Here is a 14,899-nt window from a genome sequence, read left to right as displayed (position 1 = left end):
TGTTCACATATGGCACTGATTCTTAAACCAAGATGATTTTACCATATAAATTTGATAGGAATAAATTTAGGAATTTTAATATCTTACTATATGGAATAATTTTATCTGATACCAATTCTTCAAACAATAGGCTGATGAATCTTGAAGTTGAGTCTGCTTTGGAGTTTTTTTATTGTAATTTCTGTGATTATTATTATTTATTTTTTTTTCTTTGTAAGGCTAAAGCTAAGGAGAAAAAGGAAGAAAAGGCTGGAGAACTTGATGATATGGTACCTCCAGAGTACAGGTTAACACTGAAGTTGGTAAGTTTTTTGTATCTTCATTGCCGTGTAAATAGGGCACGTGTCTGACATTTTTGTCTCAGGGAGGGAAAGAGTATAGGAAAATGAAGCAAAACTAGTGTTTAATCAGCAGCTTTTTCCTGCTGGTGATTTCTGTATCTCTAGTTTCCTTCCCTTTGTGGGCATGAGTGGGTTTTTCAGGCGTATGAACAAAGATCTTATCTTCCCGAATCACATACTTTTTCTCCAAGAGTGGTGTTACTTGTTTCTGATACTAAAACTCAATATGGTAAAATCCATCCCTTTACGGAAGTGCTGGTAGGTATCACTTTGTAATGTAACCTTGAAACAGTGTTGTAAAATGGTATGAAAATTAAACTAATTTTTTTAGAATGTCATTTCCAGGTGATGGAGCTTTTTCTCAAGGTGAAAAAAACCAACCATAGAACTGAGATGTGTTTTCCATAAAGTTCAGATTTGGAAGGTTTTGCAACAGTTTAACTGATGTTACCAAGGTTGCTATATAAAATGGTCTTGCTAGAGCTGGATGTTAACATTGTTGTGAAAGGAGCAGTTTTACCCCTCTTTTTAGAGATTTCAAGACTACCTGACTACAGACGTGGGATTTAACTCCCTATTTGTTAAGCGCAAAAGTTTATCCTTTGCACTCAAAGCCTTTTTTACTACTAGATGAATTCTTGATAGTTTACTAGGGAATTAATTTCTGCTGCATGTTGATCCAGACAGGAATGAACTCTTTCTGGTCTCGTGGCCTGTTTGTGCTGACATCGTATTTGCTTGTTTTATCCATTTACCTGGCTATGTAAGAATTTGCCCTGTTTAGAGGGTTTCCTGTAACTATGTTACTGAGTTCATCTTGTGTCTATCATAGTAACATAGAATCATACACTGGTTTGGGTTGGAAAGATCATCTAGTTCCAACCTCCCTGCCATGGGCAGGGTCAGCTCACACTAGACCGGGTCACCCAAGGCTCTGTCCAACCTGACCTTGAACACTGACAGGGGTGGGGCATTTATCATTTCTCTGGGCAACCCATTCCAGTGCCTCACCACCCTCACAGTAAAGAATTTCTTCCTTTTACCTAATATGAACTTCCCTGTTCAAGTTTAAAACCATCACCCCTTGTGCTATTGCTGCAGTCCTTGATGAAGAGTCCCTCTCCAGCATCCTTGTAGGCTCCCTTCAAATACTGGAAGGCTGCTCTGAAGTCTCCAAGTCTTCTTCAGGCTGAACATCCCCAACTTTCTCAGCCTGTCTTCATACAGGAGGTGCTGCAGCCACCTTACCACCCTTGTGGCCCTCTTCTGGACTTGCTTCGGCAGCTCTGTGTCCCTCTTATGTTGAGAACAGCAGAACTCCATGCAGTACTTCAAGTGGGGTCTCACAAGAGCAGAGCAGAGTGTCAGGTTCACCTCCTTCATCCTGCTGGTCACATTCCTTTTGATACATTTTGATGCGTTCTTTTGATCATTTACTTTATGTTACTTTGCTGGAGCATGGAACTTCTTAAAACAATGGAAAAATGTCAATTATACTTCCTTTACTTCTAGGATAAAGATGGAAAACCAGCACTGCCAAAGCCTGAGGAAAAACCTAAGGTTAGAAAACTGACAATGTTGAGAGAGTGTGAATAGATACCCTGTTTTCTCCTTCTCTGTTGTCATTTCTCTCTCTGCCATCATGTAAGTCTCTTGGTCTGCTTGTGTGTTTACTGCCTTCCACAAAACCTGCTGATTTGAAGTGTCAAGTGAAAGTTGGATTTCTTGCAATTTGCTGGCTGCGAATGAAGAGCTAACAGTAAGAAAAAAGTTTAGAGATAACTGACACAGGAGAGAATTACAGAAATAACTGCTGACGCAAACAAAAGCTGTGTGGGGTGTTAGTTTAAGGTATTCTGTAGAAGTCTGTTGGAATTGTTGAAGGACAGAGAGAGGCAAGGCAGGAAAATCTTTTGTTTTCTTGACAGTTCCCTTTCATTAGTCATCACATATAAAGGAACATGACTGGAAAGAGGGAAAAAGCCACTGTGAATATTTTCCTAATCACGAAGAACAACTTGTACTTTGCAAAAAGTATCCATTGTGGCCTAGGATGTGTAAGATAGAATGAAAAGATTGGAACTTACAGAGGTTTTTTTTAAATTTAAAATGCACAGGAAGAAAGCAAAGATTGGGAAAAGCAAAGGAACTGTGCACTGAAGAAACGGGGCTTCACTTTGCAAATACTGTGAGTTGATGAGAGCTGCCAAATTGGATAAGTACAGTAAACCCCTGTTCTTCTGAAATGAGTCAGGATCAATCTGAGCAAGAGTGACACCATGCCTTTTAGCAGGAATGTGAACTCGTTTATCTTATTCAAGCTTGAAATACCGAGGAGTGCAAAGGCAGTGGTGTAAAGACTTTTCATTTCTGGAAATTCGTGTGTTGGGTCTTAGACATGGAATCGTCTGTAGTGGGTGTTGTGATAGAGCTGCACAGAAGGAACACCTGCCAATCATGTCATAGGAAAAAAAGGGAGAACAGTTCTGAGGGAGCCAGGCACTGATGTTTAGGAGACAAGCATTCCTGTTTCATAGGGAGTACAAAAGAGAAGGACACAAAAAGCAGAAAAGCTCCAGAAGAGGAACTTGGCATGAGTTAAAGGAGGTTGGTTCATGGCTTAACTGAAGTCCAGTACAAAACCAAAGCAGAAGATGAACTCAGAATCATGAAATCTTATGCCAGAAGAATTAAGTGGTTGGTAGGAGAATAAATATTTCTGTGCTCTTTCATCTTTATCAGTCAGAGACACAAATATAATTCAGTAGTGGTTCTGTAAGTTGTTCTGTTAAATATCTGTTTTTCTAGCTAAGAGGTTCCTTTTTCCTTTCAGTAGCCGTGTAAACAGTATTGAACATCATGTTCTTTACATTGTACTGACTTTTGATAACAAAGCAACTGACTCATTCTGAAAAGCTATTTTCTTTCTTTATGCACCACAAAACTCACGTTGTTTTGTTGCACATAAATGTGAAAGATTATTTTGGTGTTGACTACAAAAGTTTTCATGCTTTCTAAGTACTTGAAATAAAATTCTTGGAAAGATAAATTAAAACCAGGCAGTGAGTCACCTCTACCACATGGGATTGTTTTTTTTTGCAGCCTTTGAGTGAATCTGATCTTATTGATGAATTTTCAAAAGACTTTGTGTGCTCTGCCCAGCCTGCAGTACAGTCCAAAACATCAAATCCCAGGAGCATGTCCAAAGTATGTCTCTCTAGTTCAGTGAAGATGCTGACAGTGATAGTTTTGCCAAGAGTGGATGATGTTACTATTCTTTCATTAAGAATATTTTCTTCTGGTTTTGGTCCCGTCCCCCAGCCCCCAGTTGCATGGAGGATTGGCAGTTAGGCCTTAACTGAGGGGTTTTTGCCTTTAAATTTAGACTTTTCTTTCTTGGTCTGTACTGTATTAAAAAGAAAGGGGGGGGGGGAGGGCACTTAACAGCCACCTTTTGGGTTTCTGAGCATAATCAGTAAAATGTAGTGTAATTGTTCTGTTTCAGACGCCTTCAGATTCTGTGGCTGCAAAAATTACTGAGGATGAAGCAGTCCCTTGTGCCACAGCTTGCACTCTGCAGTCTTCAGCTGCAACAGCTGTGTCTTCAGTGAGTAGTCTTAGCTGGAAATTCAGTGCTTCATTTATGCAATGGTATACCATGTTTTCAAGATGCTTGTTTCAGTATTTTATATTAATCCTCCTTAGAGGTAAGCCACAAAGGCAGTGTGCTTTCAAACAGACAAACAAAAAATAAAGTCAAACGCAAACTGAATGGGGAAGATCAGAGACCTTCTTAACAGAAGAAGTCAAACTGACAGTTCTTGTGGTCTACTCTAGCACTTACTGCTGTAAAAGGGATGTTGCTTGTGAACATAATGGATACTTGCAGGAAAAGACAGTTTCTACAAAAAAAATAACAATTGTCCTCCTGAATAATTTGAAGGAAAATGACATTAAAGGCTGACATTCTTGCACTTGTTTGCAGAATATATATGATTTTATTAAAACCCAAAACAAACAACCTCCCTGTGGAACATTTTAGCTGTGATTAAGTCTTTGGAAGGGAGATGCCTGTTTACAGAGCAACCTCTGACAAAGTTTCCTTATGCCTTGAACCCAGGAGATTCCAAGTATGTGAAAGCAATTAAGGAAAAAAGCATTACTGTTTTTTGGTTTACTTACCAGTTTTTACCTTAAGGAATGTGTGGCTTGTATGTGAACAGGTTTATTCAGCTGCAGCTGAACTGCAAAGTAAGAATTGTTTTTTACTGTATCAATACCCCAGCAGGTTGGCCAAGTGGCAGATGAAACACTGGAAGCCTTATCCAGTACCCTAGGAAAGATGGAGCCTGATCCAGATCAAAAGAAGCCTGCTGTGGACAAAATTAAGGTAGAGAAAGAATCAGAGCTCAAAAAATGGACTGTTGATGTAATTATCTTCAGTGTTACTGTATTTCCTCAGGCTAGAAATAATTTAGAGGTAATACTTTTAACTTTTTTCTTTTTAAAAAAAAAAACAAAATGTACCTATGAAACCAGTTGTGTTCTGCTTAGGAAGTACTAGTAGGCTTTCAGCAGAGGGAGTATATTTTCTTATAATTTTGCCTATTACAATACAACAGTTCCCTCAGCTTCTGAAAACTGCATTTGTTTAGTGTCTTACTGCTGAACCAAAGCAGAATTAACAGGTACATCAGAGGTAGCAATCTTCTTTCAAAAGGCACCAAATTCATGACGAGTTGTTTAAATTACAAGTGATACATAAACCTGTTTTTTGCCACTTATCTTGTTATTTTAACAGGGAGCCTTAAGCAACACACTCAAGTATGTGTGTTCTCCGTGAATGCTGTTCATAGTCCCAGTCTAAATACCCCCATTTGCCACCCCAGACCATGGCCCAGGTGGTATTGACTGGAGCCAAAACTAGGAAGGACAGCATTTTGAGTGGGCTGGAACTCCATCAAATAGAAGTTCCCGAAGTTGGCTTTACTACCTTTTTCTAGTTGCCATCTTCTAACATAACATAAGAGGATAGTGCTTTTTGAAGTTGGCTACAGATTTCTCTGTCCAGCCTTCCTTTGCACACAGCCCAGACAGCTGTTGAGAGGATTTCAGAAGAAGGCAAGAGTTAAGACTCGGGTATAAATCTATTTTAGATTGGTCTGTGATTGTCTGTTTACTTAACTCTGTTGATCTTCATTGAAATAGGTAGAGGTACTTCTGATATATATAGGAGGAAACAGGCAGAGAATTAAAGGCTTTCTCAAGAGAATAGGCTTTCTTCTAATTTTCAAGAAGTTTTTATCTGATAGTTGGATTAGAAAGACTAATTTGACTCAGGAGACCAAAGACCTCAAAAGCTTGCTCATCTGCATTTCTGTTGGAATGTAGTTGTTTGGTTTTATTTATATTATTTTGATTTTGCCTTCACAGGAGAAAACCAAACAGGAGCAACACAAAAAACTGGGTGAAGATGAAGAAACAATTCCTCCAGAGTACAGATTAACAGAAGCAAAAGTAGTTTATTTAATGTGCTATCTTGCTCTTACTTTCCTTCCGTTCCTAAGAATACATAGATGAAACTGAAACTCCATTTCATTTTTATATGTTGGTGTTTAGTTCAGCCATTTTTTTAGCATATAAAAATTTCTGTTTGTAGTTTCTGAATATCTGACATCTATCATTAGATGCCTGAATAGGCACAGAAGTAGTTTGGATGTAAGTACCTACACAGGAATAATTAAGGCTGAGATTAGTTCCCTGAAATCTTTCATTAGCTTTCTGTATTCTAGTACTTAGTAAATTGTGTTTGCTCAAAGCTGTTAAAAAATGCTTCAAGGTGGTATGCTTGCAGACATCACCACATGACTCATTTGACATAAATGGGTAGTTTAGGTGTAGCCAAGATTTGCACAACATCTGCCACAGCTGCCATTGTGAAAAGATAATGGCCTTTCTGAAATCTGTGTGCAGGATTATTGTTACCAATGTTGATAGAGGCTGGTATTTTGTTTACTACTTGTGCTATTTCTGTGGAAATTGAAACATTAAGTAGGGAAGCTCAGAATCCCACACTGAATCACTTTCCAGCACTCAGATATTTTGAAGTTACAGAACCTGGATTTATTAGATGACACTTTGAGTAACAGCAACAGATGGAAGAGGTTGCTTAGTTAGGTCGTTTTCTTGTGTAATACTCTTCTGTTTGCTGAGTGCTCTCAGAGTACTTGTATTGAAAGTCATTTAAAGATTGCTTGGTATAATACATGGGGATTTTTGTTTTGTAGGATAAAGAAGGAAAACCACTCTTACCAAAACCAGAAGAAAAGTCCCAGGTAAAAAAGTGAATATTCAGTGTTTCATTCATTAATTACTTACCCAAATGTCAGTAAGGTTTCCCAGTTTTCAGTTAAAAAACGGAGATAGACTATGTTACCTGCTCACTTTTTGGTAGATGAAAATGCTTACAAGCCTCTTCTTTTTGTTCTTAATGTTAGCCTATGAGTGAAAATGATCTTTTAGAGGGTTTGTCAGAAGGATTTTCCTATTCTCCATCTCCATCTGCACCACTACCTACACAAACTGTAATAAAGGTGAGTATATTTGATTTCTGAAAATTTGTTTATTTTCAGATTATTTCAACTGATATTTTCAATTGATATCAATTGATATTTTCAATTGATATCAATTGATATGTTATGTTTTCCTCAAAAGTTCATGTAAACTTTCTCTAATCAAATTCGGTAACTAAAATTTAAAATATTTTTGCAACAAATTAATAGGAGAGCAGTATTTTAATTATAAGGGAAAAAAATAGATAAGTTAGTTGTCATCTTTTAACAGCTGCTTGCATAAGTAATGCTTTGCAGTTGAGAATTTTAAAAGTCTTATTTGAGAATATAGATGGGCTTGGTGAAGTCTTAGCTCCTCTGAAGGTATATTAAACCTGTCTCTGACTTAAGCTATGACAAGGTTTAACCCAGTAGCTGGGATGGAAGATTGAACATGAGCAAACTGAGATGCAAAACAGTTGTGCAGTGCTTCACAGAAAGACGTTTCAATCTGAAATAAGTAGAGCTTTGAAAAAAAAATAAAGTCCTAGAAATAAAGAGGACAGGTATTGCATTTTGGAGGCATGGAATTTGATGTATGTTTTTATTTTAAACCTCTCTGTTAGTAATGATGCTGTGTCTTGTTTCAGAAAACCAAGAAGGTCAAAAATTCTGCAGGTTCTTCCGACATTGTCTCTGCTGCTACAGTTTCTTCAGTGCGCTCAGCAGCTCCTCTAGCTTCTACCTCTGTAAGCAACCTTTTCTGTAAATCCTATTCTGAAATTCAGAATTGACTAATTAAGAGAGATGGAAGCATGATCTGACCAGTTTTATTAATACAGACTATTGCACAGTTAAACAATTTGTTGCTAGTAATGGCAAGTGGGAGGAAAGAAAATGTTCCCCCTGGGAGGGGAGGGGGAGAGAAAGTACGAATTTCTGGACAAAGTTACAGAGCACATCGTAGGATGTCTGCATTTCCTTTCTGTGTGTCAGTGCAGGTAGTTACCTATGCACAAGTGGTTTCATTTTGAGGCTTGGGCCCTTAGCAGAACACCATTTTTTTCCTGGTTAGGTAAGGAACATTATGAGAACATTTAAAATAATAATAGTGTAGCCATCACCAATCACCATAGCAGCAAAGTCATTTGTTAAGCTTCTAAAAGGAGGAGTTCAAGATTAAAGAAGGGACAGGCAGCACCAGCACCTTCTTTTAATACCAGAACTTCCCTTCCTTGCTTTTAGTTGTCATGTTGCCTGGACCATTTTTTAACCCATTTTGATCTGTGCAGTTGTGCACTAACCAGTGTTTCCAGCCTAATTTGAGAGGGGACTATAAAGCTCCTCCTGCTTGGGTTATTATTGTTTTTAAGGGCTTTTTTTTTCCGAACCATTTTTTGAATAGAGCTGGTGTGAATTAGCAAAAGAGGATATATATTGTGAAGATAAAAATGTTAATGGGTTTTAATTCAGATTGACATTTCTTTAACAGCTAATCTGCAGTGATAATGATGTTTGCAAAATCAGTGGCATTTGCCAAAACCCAGTCTTTTCATAGAACTGTTCTCATTAAATCGTTTAGCCCTATGTGTAATGAAAGTCATTAAAATAAATTCTATAACCCCTTCTTGAAATTATGTTTTCTGTATGTCCAAATATTCTGTAATTGTTTTCCCCAGTAGTGCTCTACACTGTAATTACAAAAGGAGAGCTGATTGGTCATTGTTCACTAGTTGACAGTTCATTAGTCAGTACTTGTATTAGCTTGGTGAATTGAATTATTTTTACAGCAGATTTGCATTCATGAATATGTTTATACTTTGTTAGGGAGGGAAAGAGATGGATGAAGCCTTGGATCTCCTGTCTGATTCCCTGGGACAGAGGGAACCTGTCCCTGATGAGAACAAACTGGTTGTGGACAAAGTAAAGGTAACAGAAGACATTCTGAAACTTGTGCAATCTGGTGGGTAAACTAAACAACTGAAAAAAAACCCTAACAGAAGAAAAAACCCCAAACAAACAAAATCTGAAGTACCTTACTTGTTGGATGTTTTGTTTTGTTTTTTTTTATATATATTTTTTAATACTGCAGTATGTCTTACACACTTATAGGAGCATATGGTATGTCATTTTAGATACAGAAGTAAGATTCCTAGTAAAAAAAACAACATACTTTTATATTGTCCTAAATGGAGGCATATCAGCCACTCTTGAGCCAACTGGATTACTTGTGTGTTTTGTGACAAATGTTGAATTAGATAAATATACGTTAGCCACTTAGGGGTGAGTGTTGAAATATTACAGGAAATTTGCAATAATTTGGTTTCAGTGCCATTTATTGTTATTCTAATTATTTTCCAGGTGTCTTCTATGGTGTCTGTTCAAAAAAAAAAATTTTGTAGCCTTCTTTTTGTCAAAGTTGGACTTGTATAACCCCATAAAAAACAAGTTCATCAACAGACGTTTTCATTTAATCAGTCCCATTTTTTAACTTGCTTGTTTCTGCTTGCTTTGTCTTCATTCAGTCTTTCTTCATATACTTGTATAAAGATCTTGCCTGTAGTAAGAAAATCAGGCACATTTCTGCATAATAGTAAATTGTAAACTGAAATAATTAAGAAAAAGGATGCTATTGGGGAAAAAAAAACAAACCCACCGTAAGATGCTCATTGATAAATTCAGTCTGGAATCTAGAAGAAGATTAATCTCAGACAGGTTCCTGTGCAGAGGTTATTGGCTGCCTTGGGAATAGGCAGTAGGCAGCCTGGGCAGCATTGTCCCTTGCTATAGCAGAGGAGTGAATGCTTGATGTGGTGTATCTCACACCAGCTGCTGTGTTTCAGTGGAGCTGTGGGAGCCTAGCTTTCTTCATGTGTTGTTCCTTATAAAAGGCATGGAAAATGCCTATGTTCAAAAAATAAAAAAAAAAATAATTAAAATGTCTTCATTAACAAATACAAAAGTACTCTTCAACAGTGTGCTTAAAAACCTACTTGTATGCAAACCAGGTGTTTTGTTTGGTACATTTCTGGTATGTTTGTCAGAAAGCTGTGCAGCTTAAATTGAAAAATAAATGTAGTGAAAGGAATGCTTCCCTCCTTGATGGAGTCTCCAGAGCTTGTGCTGCTCTGGCTTTGAGTTGTGTTGGATTTGAAACTGAGCCTGGCTTTGAAGTCTGATGAGAAGCGTAGGCCACTCTTGATCAGTTTGGGTGTGAGGCTGATACATAGCCTGTGTTCTGCTGAAGGTACTGGGATGCATTCACAGGTAAGACATTGCAGGAACATTGGCTTTGTTTTAAAGATACAGTGCATGGATGAGATTTGATGGAGAAGTGTGGAATGACTTCTTTTAGCCATATTGTTGAAAAGCAAAACTGAAAACTGACATGACTTCTTTGTTTATTTTGACATGCTGCTGTTTACGTATGTCTAACTTACTAAATGGATACACTTACTGAGAGCTAGTAATTTTAAAACTTTCAGGCATGAAACACACTTCATAGTGAAATAAATATATATGTTTTTTTCTGATAGTTTAAAAATTTTAAATTTAAAAAAGGTTCTGTCCCAAGTTTATTTGCGTACTCTTGACTACTGTTTGCTAATATTTCTATCATAAGTATTCAGTTGTTAAAAACTTAAATGCTTTCAGGAAAAGGCTAAATCTGAACACAGAGACAAACTTGGAGAAAGAGATGATACCATCCCACCTGATTATCAGGAACTTCTGGAGTCAGGTGAGCAGGTAAGGAAAAGTTAATTTTGTTAACTTTGTTAGTTTGGACTTGCAACACCATAAATCTGTGTGTATGAGCCAGTCTGTCCTTGTTGGTTTTGTAAGAACAGGGAAGCTGAGGAAGTGGGTACTATATTTTCGTATTTGTGTTAAACATGTAAATATCCTACAGATAGAGTAGCCCTGTATATCCTTGCATGCATTTAATTCAAAAAACAAGAAAAAGTAGGTTTTGATCAGTAGGTTTTGGATCAGAAAATTGCTTTTCCAGTAGACTGCATAGAAAGATGATATTGTAAATGTAACAGGCTATGAAAAGATACCATGAACTGTCTTTGAGTACATAGCACAAGAAACAAAGAAATCAACTTTCTTCATGATCTGTAAACCCCCAATGTCATATATAAGTATACGTGTATCTTAAACCTGATCTGAGCAGTTCAAAGTGAGGATATAATCTTTTTCTTCCCACGGGTAAACCAGTAAAGCAAACAGCAAAGGGCAGTGTGAAACACAGAGAACCAGAGGTAACATTTATGGTATCTTTGCTTTGTTGTATGCTGTGTCCTCTGACCTGTTTTCCAAAGTAGTGTCATTGTAGGCTCAAGGCATGATTCACTGCAGGTTCTCATAAATGCTATTGAATGGAGTAAGTAATAGTAACTTTGTGAATAGTAAAATTTCTGTGAAGATTAACAATAATTATAGTTTTTATATGCAACTAATGATGTGAATGTTCAGGTACAGTATTGAAAGAAACTGTGTCTTGTAAACCTCAAATAGACATCTCTGTCCTAACGTATGTGTAGAGCCCAGGTATAATTTGGTTTTAGGGGGTTTTGGTTTTTTTTGTTTGTTTTGTTTTGTTTTGTTTTTAAGAGAAGTATAATTAAAGCAGACGTAAATCCCTGAAACATTAAGTTGACTGTGGGAAGTATTGCATATTGTGTGACTTCAGAATTTAAATTATTGCAGAAGCGAGTGGATGACTCTGCAGCTATCGATGCCCTATCAGGTGACTTTGATACTAGTGCAAGGGCTCCTGACACACCACAGAACTCAAAGGTAGGACATTTTCTCTAATAACTTGGAAAATAAACAGTTTTTCACTACTCTATGGAAGTTTCACTTTCTGGAGTAGCTCAGTTTAGGTTTTGAGCTAGCCTCTTTGGAAGATGCTGTCCAAAGTGGTTGTCTTACTACTGTGATAGAAGTTTCATGCATCTTGCTGTGAACTAAATGTTTGGAAAAAGGAAGATTTTCTGATACGTGGAGTCTCCCCATGACCAGGCCATGTGTGCCTGAGCCCAGAACCACCCCTGTGTGCTGGGCTGCATCCTCAGAGCATGAGAAGCAGGTCGAGGGAGTGGACTCTCCCCTTCTGCTGCGCTCTGGGGAGAACCCCCTGCAGTCCTGTGTCCAGCTCTGGGGCAACAATGCAAGAGGGATGTGGAGCTGTTGGAGCGAGTCTGGAGTTGGACAGAGAGATGCTGCGAGGGCTGGAGCAGCTCTGCTCTGGAGACAGGCTGAGAGAGCTGGGCTGGTTCAGCCTGGAGAAGAGAAAGCTCCTTAAGGGGAGACCTTAGAGCAGCTCCTGTGCCTAAAGGGGCTACAGGAAACCTGGAGGGGGGAAGGGTCTGTAGGGACCCGACAAGGGGGAATAGCTTTAACCTGACAGAGGGGAGATTGAGATGAAATCTTGGGCAGAAGTTCTTCCCTGTGGTGAGGCCCTGGCACAGGTTGCCCAGAGAAGCTGTGGCTGCCACATCCCTGGCAGTGTTCAAGGCCAGGTTGGATGGGGCTTGGAGCAACCATGTCTAGTGGAAGGTGTCCCTGACTGTGGCACAGGTTTGGAACTGGATGAGCTTTAAGATCGCTTCCAACCCAACCCAGTCTGTGGTTCTGTGATGTGATGTGTTTTGTCCTATGCCCTAATCTCTCACCTGCAGACAGAGGGAATGATACACATGGTTTTAAATGATGAATACTTTTTGTACTTTTTGTAGCTGAGTAAAGCGCCTGCTGTTGTCTCTCATGCTACTGACTTCTGCCAGCCTATCCCTGCCTGCTTCCTGCAAGGAGAAACGAAAAAAAAAGCTTGATGTTACAAGATCTTTGATCTTTCGCCAAACCAGTATATTAGCGGTTAAAAATTAAATCCCTTGTATAGACACAAGTATGGAAGCATAACCCAGTTACCAAGAGTGAATTACAAGTTTGTGCATACTTAAAATGTTGATTATGATTATCTGTGCTTTTATGATGTGTTTGTTCCTCTCCCGGGGGTCAAAAAGCAGCAGTTTGCAAACTGAAGTTAACATCAGATGTAATTCCTGGGAGGAAATACCTGTGTTTCCAAATAGCTATTCTGGCCTCTGCAGTACTTCCCCAGGTGCTTACCTTGACAACAAATCCTCAGATGGCTTAAGGCAAACTGTTGGTGTTTAAAGAGCTGTTTTGTTTGGTTATAAACTTCTGAATCTGCTAAATCTGCTGTTGCAACATTATTGCTTTGTAGTAAATACAAAATATGCCCATATACCAGGTTTTTTTATCTCAGTATCCTTTCTGGTGCTCTCATCTCCCCAGTATTAAATGAAGCTCCAGATTCCACCTTGCCATGGACTAGTGGCAGTAATTACTTGCATGCATCCTGTGTTGGGCTCTCTCCTACCCTAACAGCTGCATTTAAAAAAATGTGTTATGGCAGGTGTTGAAGTAGGAGCCATCAATTCTCTATTCTATTTGTAACTGTAATTATTTTTTTTCTTTGGAGTGTAGGACAGAAGTGGAAAGGAAACGACTAAGCCAACCCCGCAGGCTAAAGGAAAACCCAAAGACCCTAAAACGGTAGAAAGATATGTATTATAATATGGAAAATCATGGTTATCATACACTATAAATGTGAAACCCGGGCAACTGGATTTTGGATTCCTATTACATGGCTGTTACTCTGGGGAGAATTTTACATGGATAGGTTGAACTTAATCTATTTTTGTAAGCGTATACATAGGGGAAAAGCACCTTTCTGCTACATGGAAAATGTTCAATAAAAGGGGGCTAAAATATGTTTCTTTCAGAGAAAGTATGGTATTCTACAGGGGTCTCAGTGCATGCTCCACAAGCTCTTCATTCCCATATTTGCTGATACTAAAGTCACACTTCATGTGCCTGCAGTTGCCTTAGATCCACATCTCTTCTCTTTTAAATAGCAGCAGTCTAAAATCGATTAGGGTATACACCTTCAACCACATGTCTGTTCTTACATTATTATTATTTGTTGTGAAAAAAAAAATAAAGCCCTACCTTTATTTATAAAGAAATACGCAGAATGAATCTGGTGGGAAAAGGAAGGCAGTTTATTATATATATACTTAAGAAAATAAAAAAAAAAAAAAAAGGTTAGCTTGGCCTTTGTTATCCAGAAATACAGAAAATAGATTTTTCTCATCACATTCTCTCACAGGATACATGCAGGTAGGTGCCTGAATCAGATGGTAATATGTGCTTGGGAAATCTTATGTTTCACATTTCAAGTAATGTCATTTTTCAGTATTAGAAATTGGTATACATGCCTTTGTGTAACAACAGAAATGCTTTTCAATTTTTTATGTTGAAGGGGGGGGGGGGGGTGTCTTTAACTCCCTTTCAGAAGGATGTATTTTTTAATATTCTGAGTTGTGACTGGATCACTAGCATGGGTAAAAGGATGTTCAGAAGTAGAATACGAAGAGGACATATCTGAAAGATAAAAGTGTTCATGGAAAAATTAAAATATATAGACACAACAGAAGTTACAAATACAGTTACTAAACTTTTTGCATTTTAAGTGCAGATCATACTCATGTCTGAACTGTGTCTTCTGAAAAGTATCTGTCACTTTTATTTCAGAAACGTAGTTTGCAGTTTCTTACTGTTACGCTTCTCTTGCTCTTCAGGCAAAAGGACAGCCCTCCAGCAGCAAATCTGAGAAGCAGAAAACAAGCTAAACATTAACATTAAAGCTAACGTTAACATTATTGGGTAAGATTTCTTCCTCTCTCTTCTCTTTATCGCAAAGACAACTCATGCGAGTGTTACTGAAGCCAAGTTTTGCTCACAGCCTTTTACTAAACCTAGACATGGTTAGAGACACTGTTAGACACACACTTGCAATGACTTTGAAGCTCAGTGTTCCTGGGCAGAAAAAGCCTTACTTTTTATTCACACCCTATGTCTGTACTTATACATAGGTGCATTCCTTTAGGTTTCTGCAGTTGAGGATTCCAA

At 38.1% G+C, this 14,899-nt stretch overlaps 1 protein-coding gene across 11 annotated transcripts in view; it reads left to right on the top strand.

Moving 5' to 3' along the window:
* Positions 1-14,631, top strand: part of CAST (calpastatin) — a 63,805-nt gene extending 49,174 nt beyond the window's left edge. For 7 of the 11 annotated variants that reach the window (XM_057423914.1, XM_057423912.1, XM_057423907.1 and 4 more), the window contains 15 exons: positions 219-302; positions 1,854-1,901; positions 3,444-3,548; positions 3,847-3,948; positions 4,627-4,731; positions 5,775-5,858; positions 6,629-6,676; positions 6,839-6,934; positions 7,543-7,641; positions 8,720-8,821; positions 10,547-10,649; positions 11,114-11,157; positions 11,606-11,695; positions 13,407-13,480; positions 14,569-14,626. In XM_057423914.1, the coding sequence (XP_057279897.1) occupies positions 219-302; positions 1,854-1,901; positions 3,444-3,548; positions 3,847-3,948; positions 4,627-4,731; positions 5,775-5,858; positions 6,629-6,676; positions 6,839-6,934; positions 7,543-7,641; positions 8,720-8,821; positions 10,547-10,649; positions 11,114-11,157; positions 11,606-11,695; positions 13,407-13,480; positions 14,569-14,626 (1,242 nt within the window). Of the gene's footprint in view, positions 1-218; positions 303-1,853; positions 1,902-3,443; positions 3,549-3,846; positions 3,949-4,626; positions 4,732-5,774; positions 5,859-6,628; positions 6,677-6,838; positions 6,935-7,542; positions 7,642-8,719; positions 8,822-10,546; positions 10,650-11,113; positions 11,158-11,605; positions 11,696-13,406; positions 13,481-14,568 lie in introns of all 11 variants that reach the window. The other 4 variants (XM_057423918.1, XM_057423909.1, XM_057423908.1 and 1 more) reach the window with 4 other exon arrangements.
* Positions 14,632-14,899: the final 268 nt, after the last annotated feature.

Source organism: Pezoporus wallicus, unplaced genomic scaffold (genome assembly GCF_028554395.1).
Source record: "Pezoporus wallicus isolate ANWC-B61680 ecotype Strahan unplaced genomic scaffold, APGP_CSIRO_Pwel_v1 contig_7363, whole genome shotgun sequence".
NCBI lineage: Eukaryota > Metazoa > Chordata > Aves > Psittaciformes > Psittacidae > Pezoporus > Pezoporus wallicus.
This window is presented reverse-complemented; position numbering and strand designations above follow the sequence as displayed.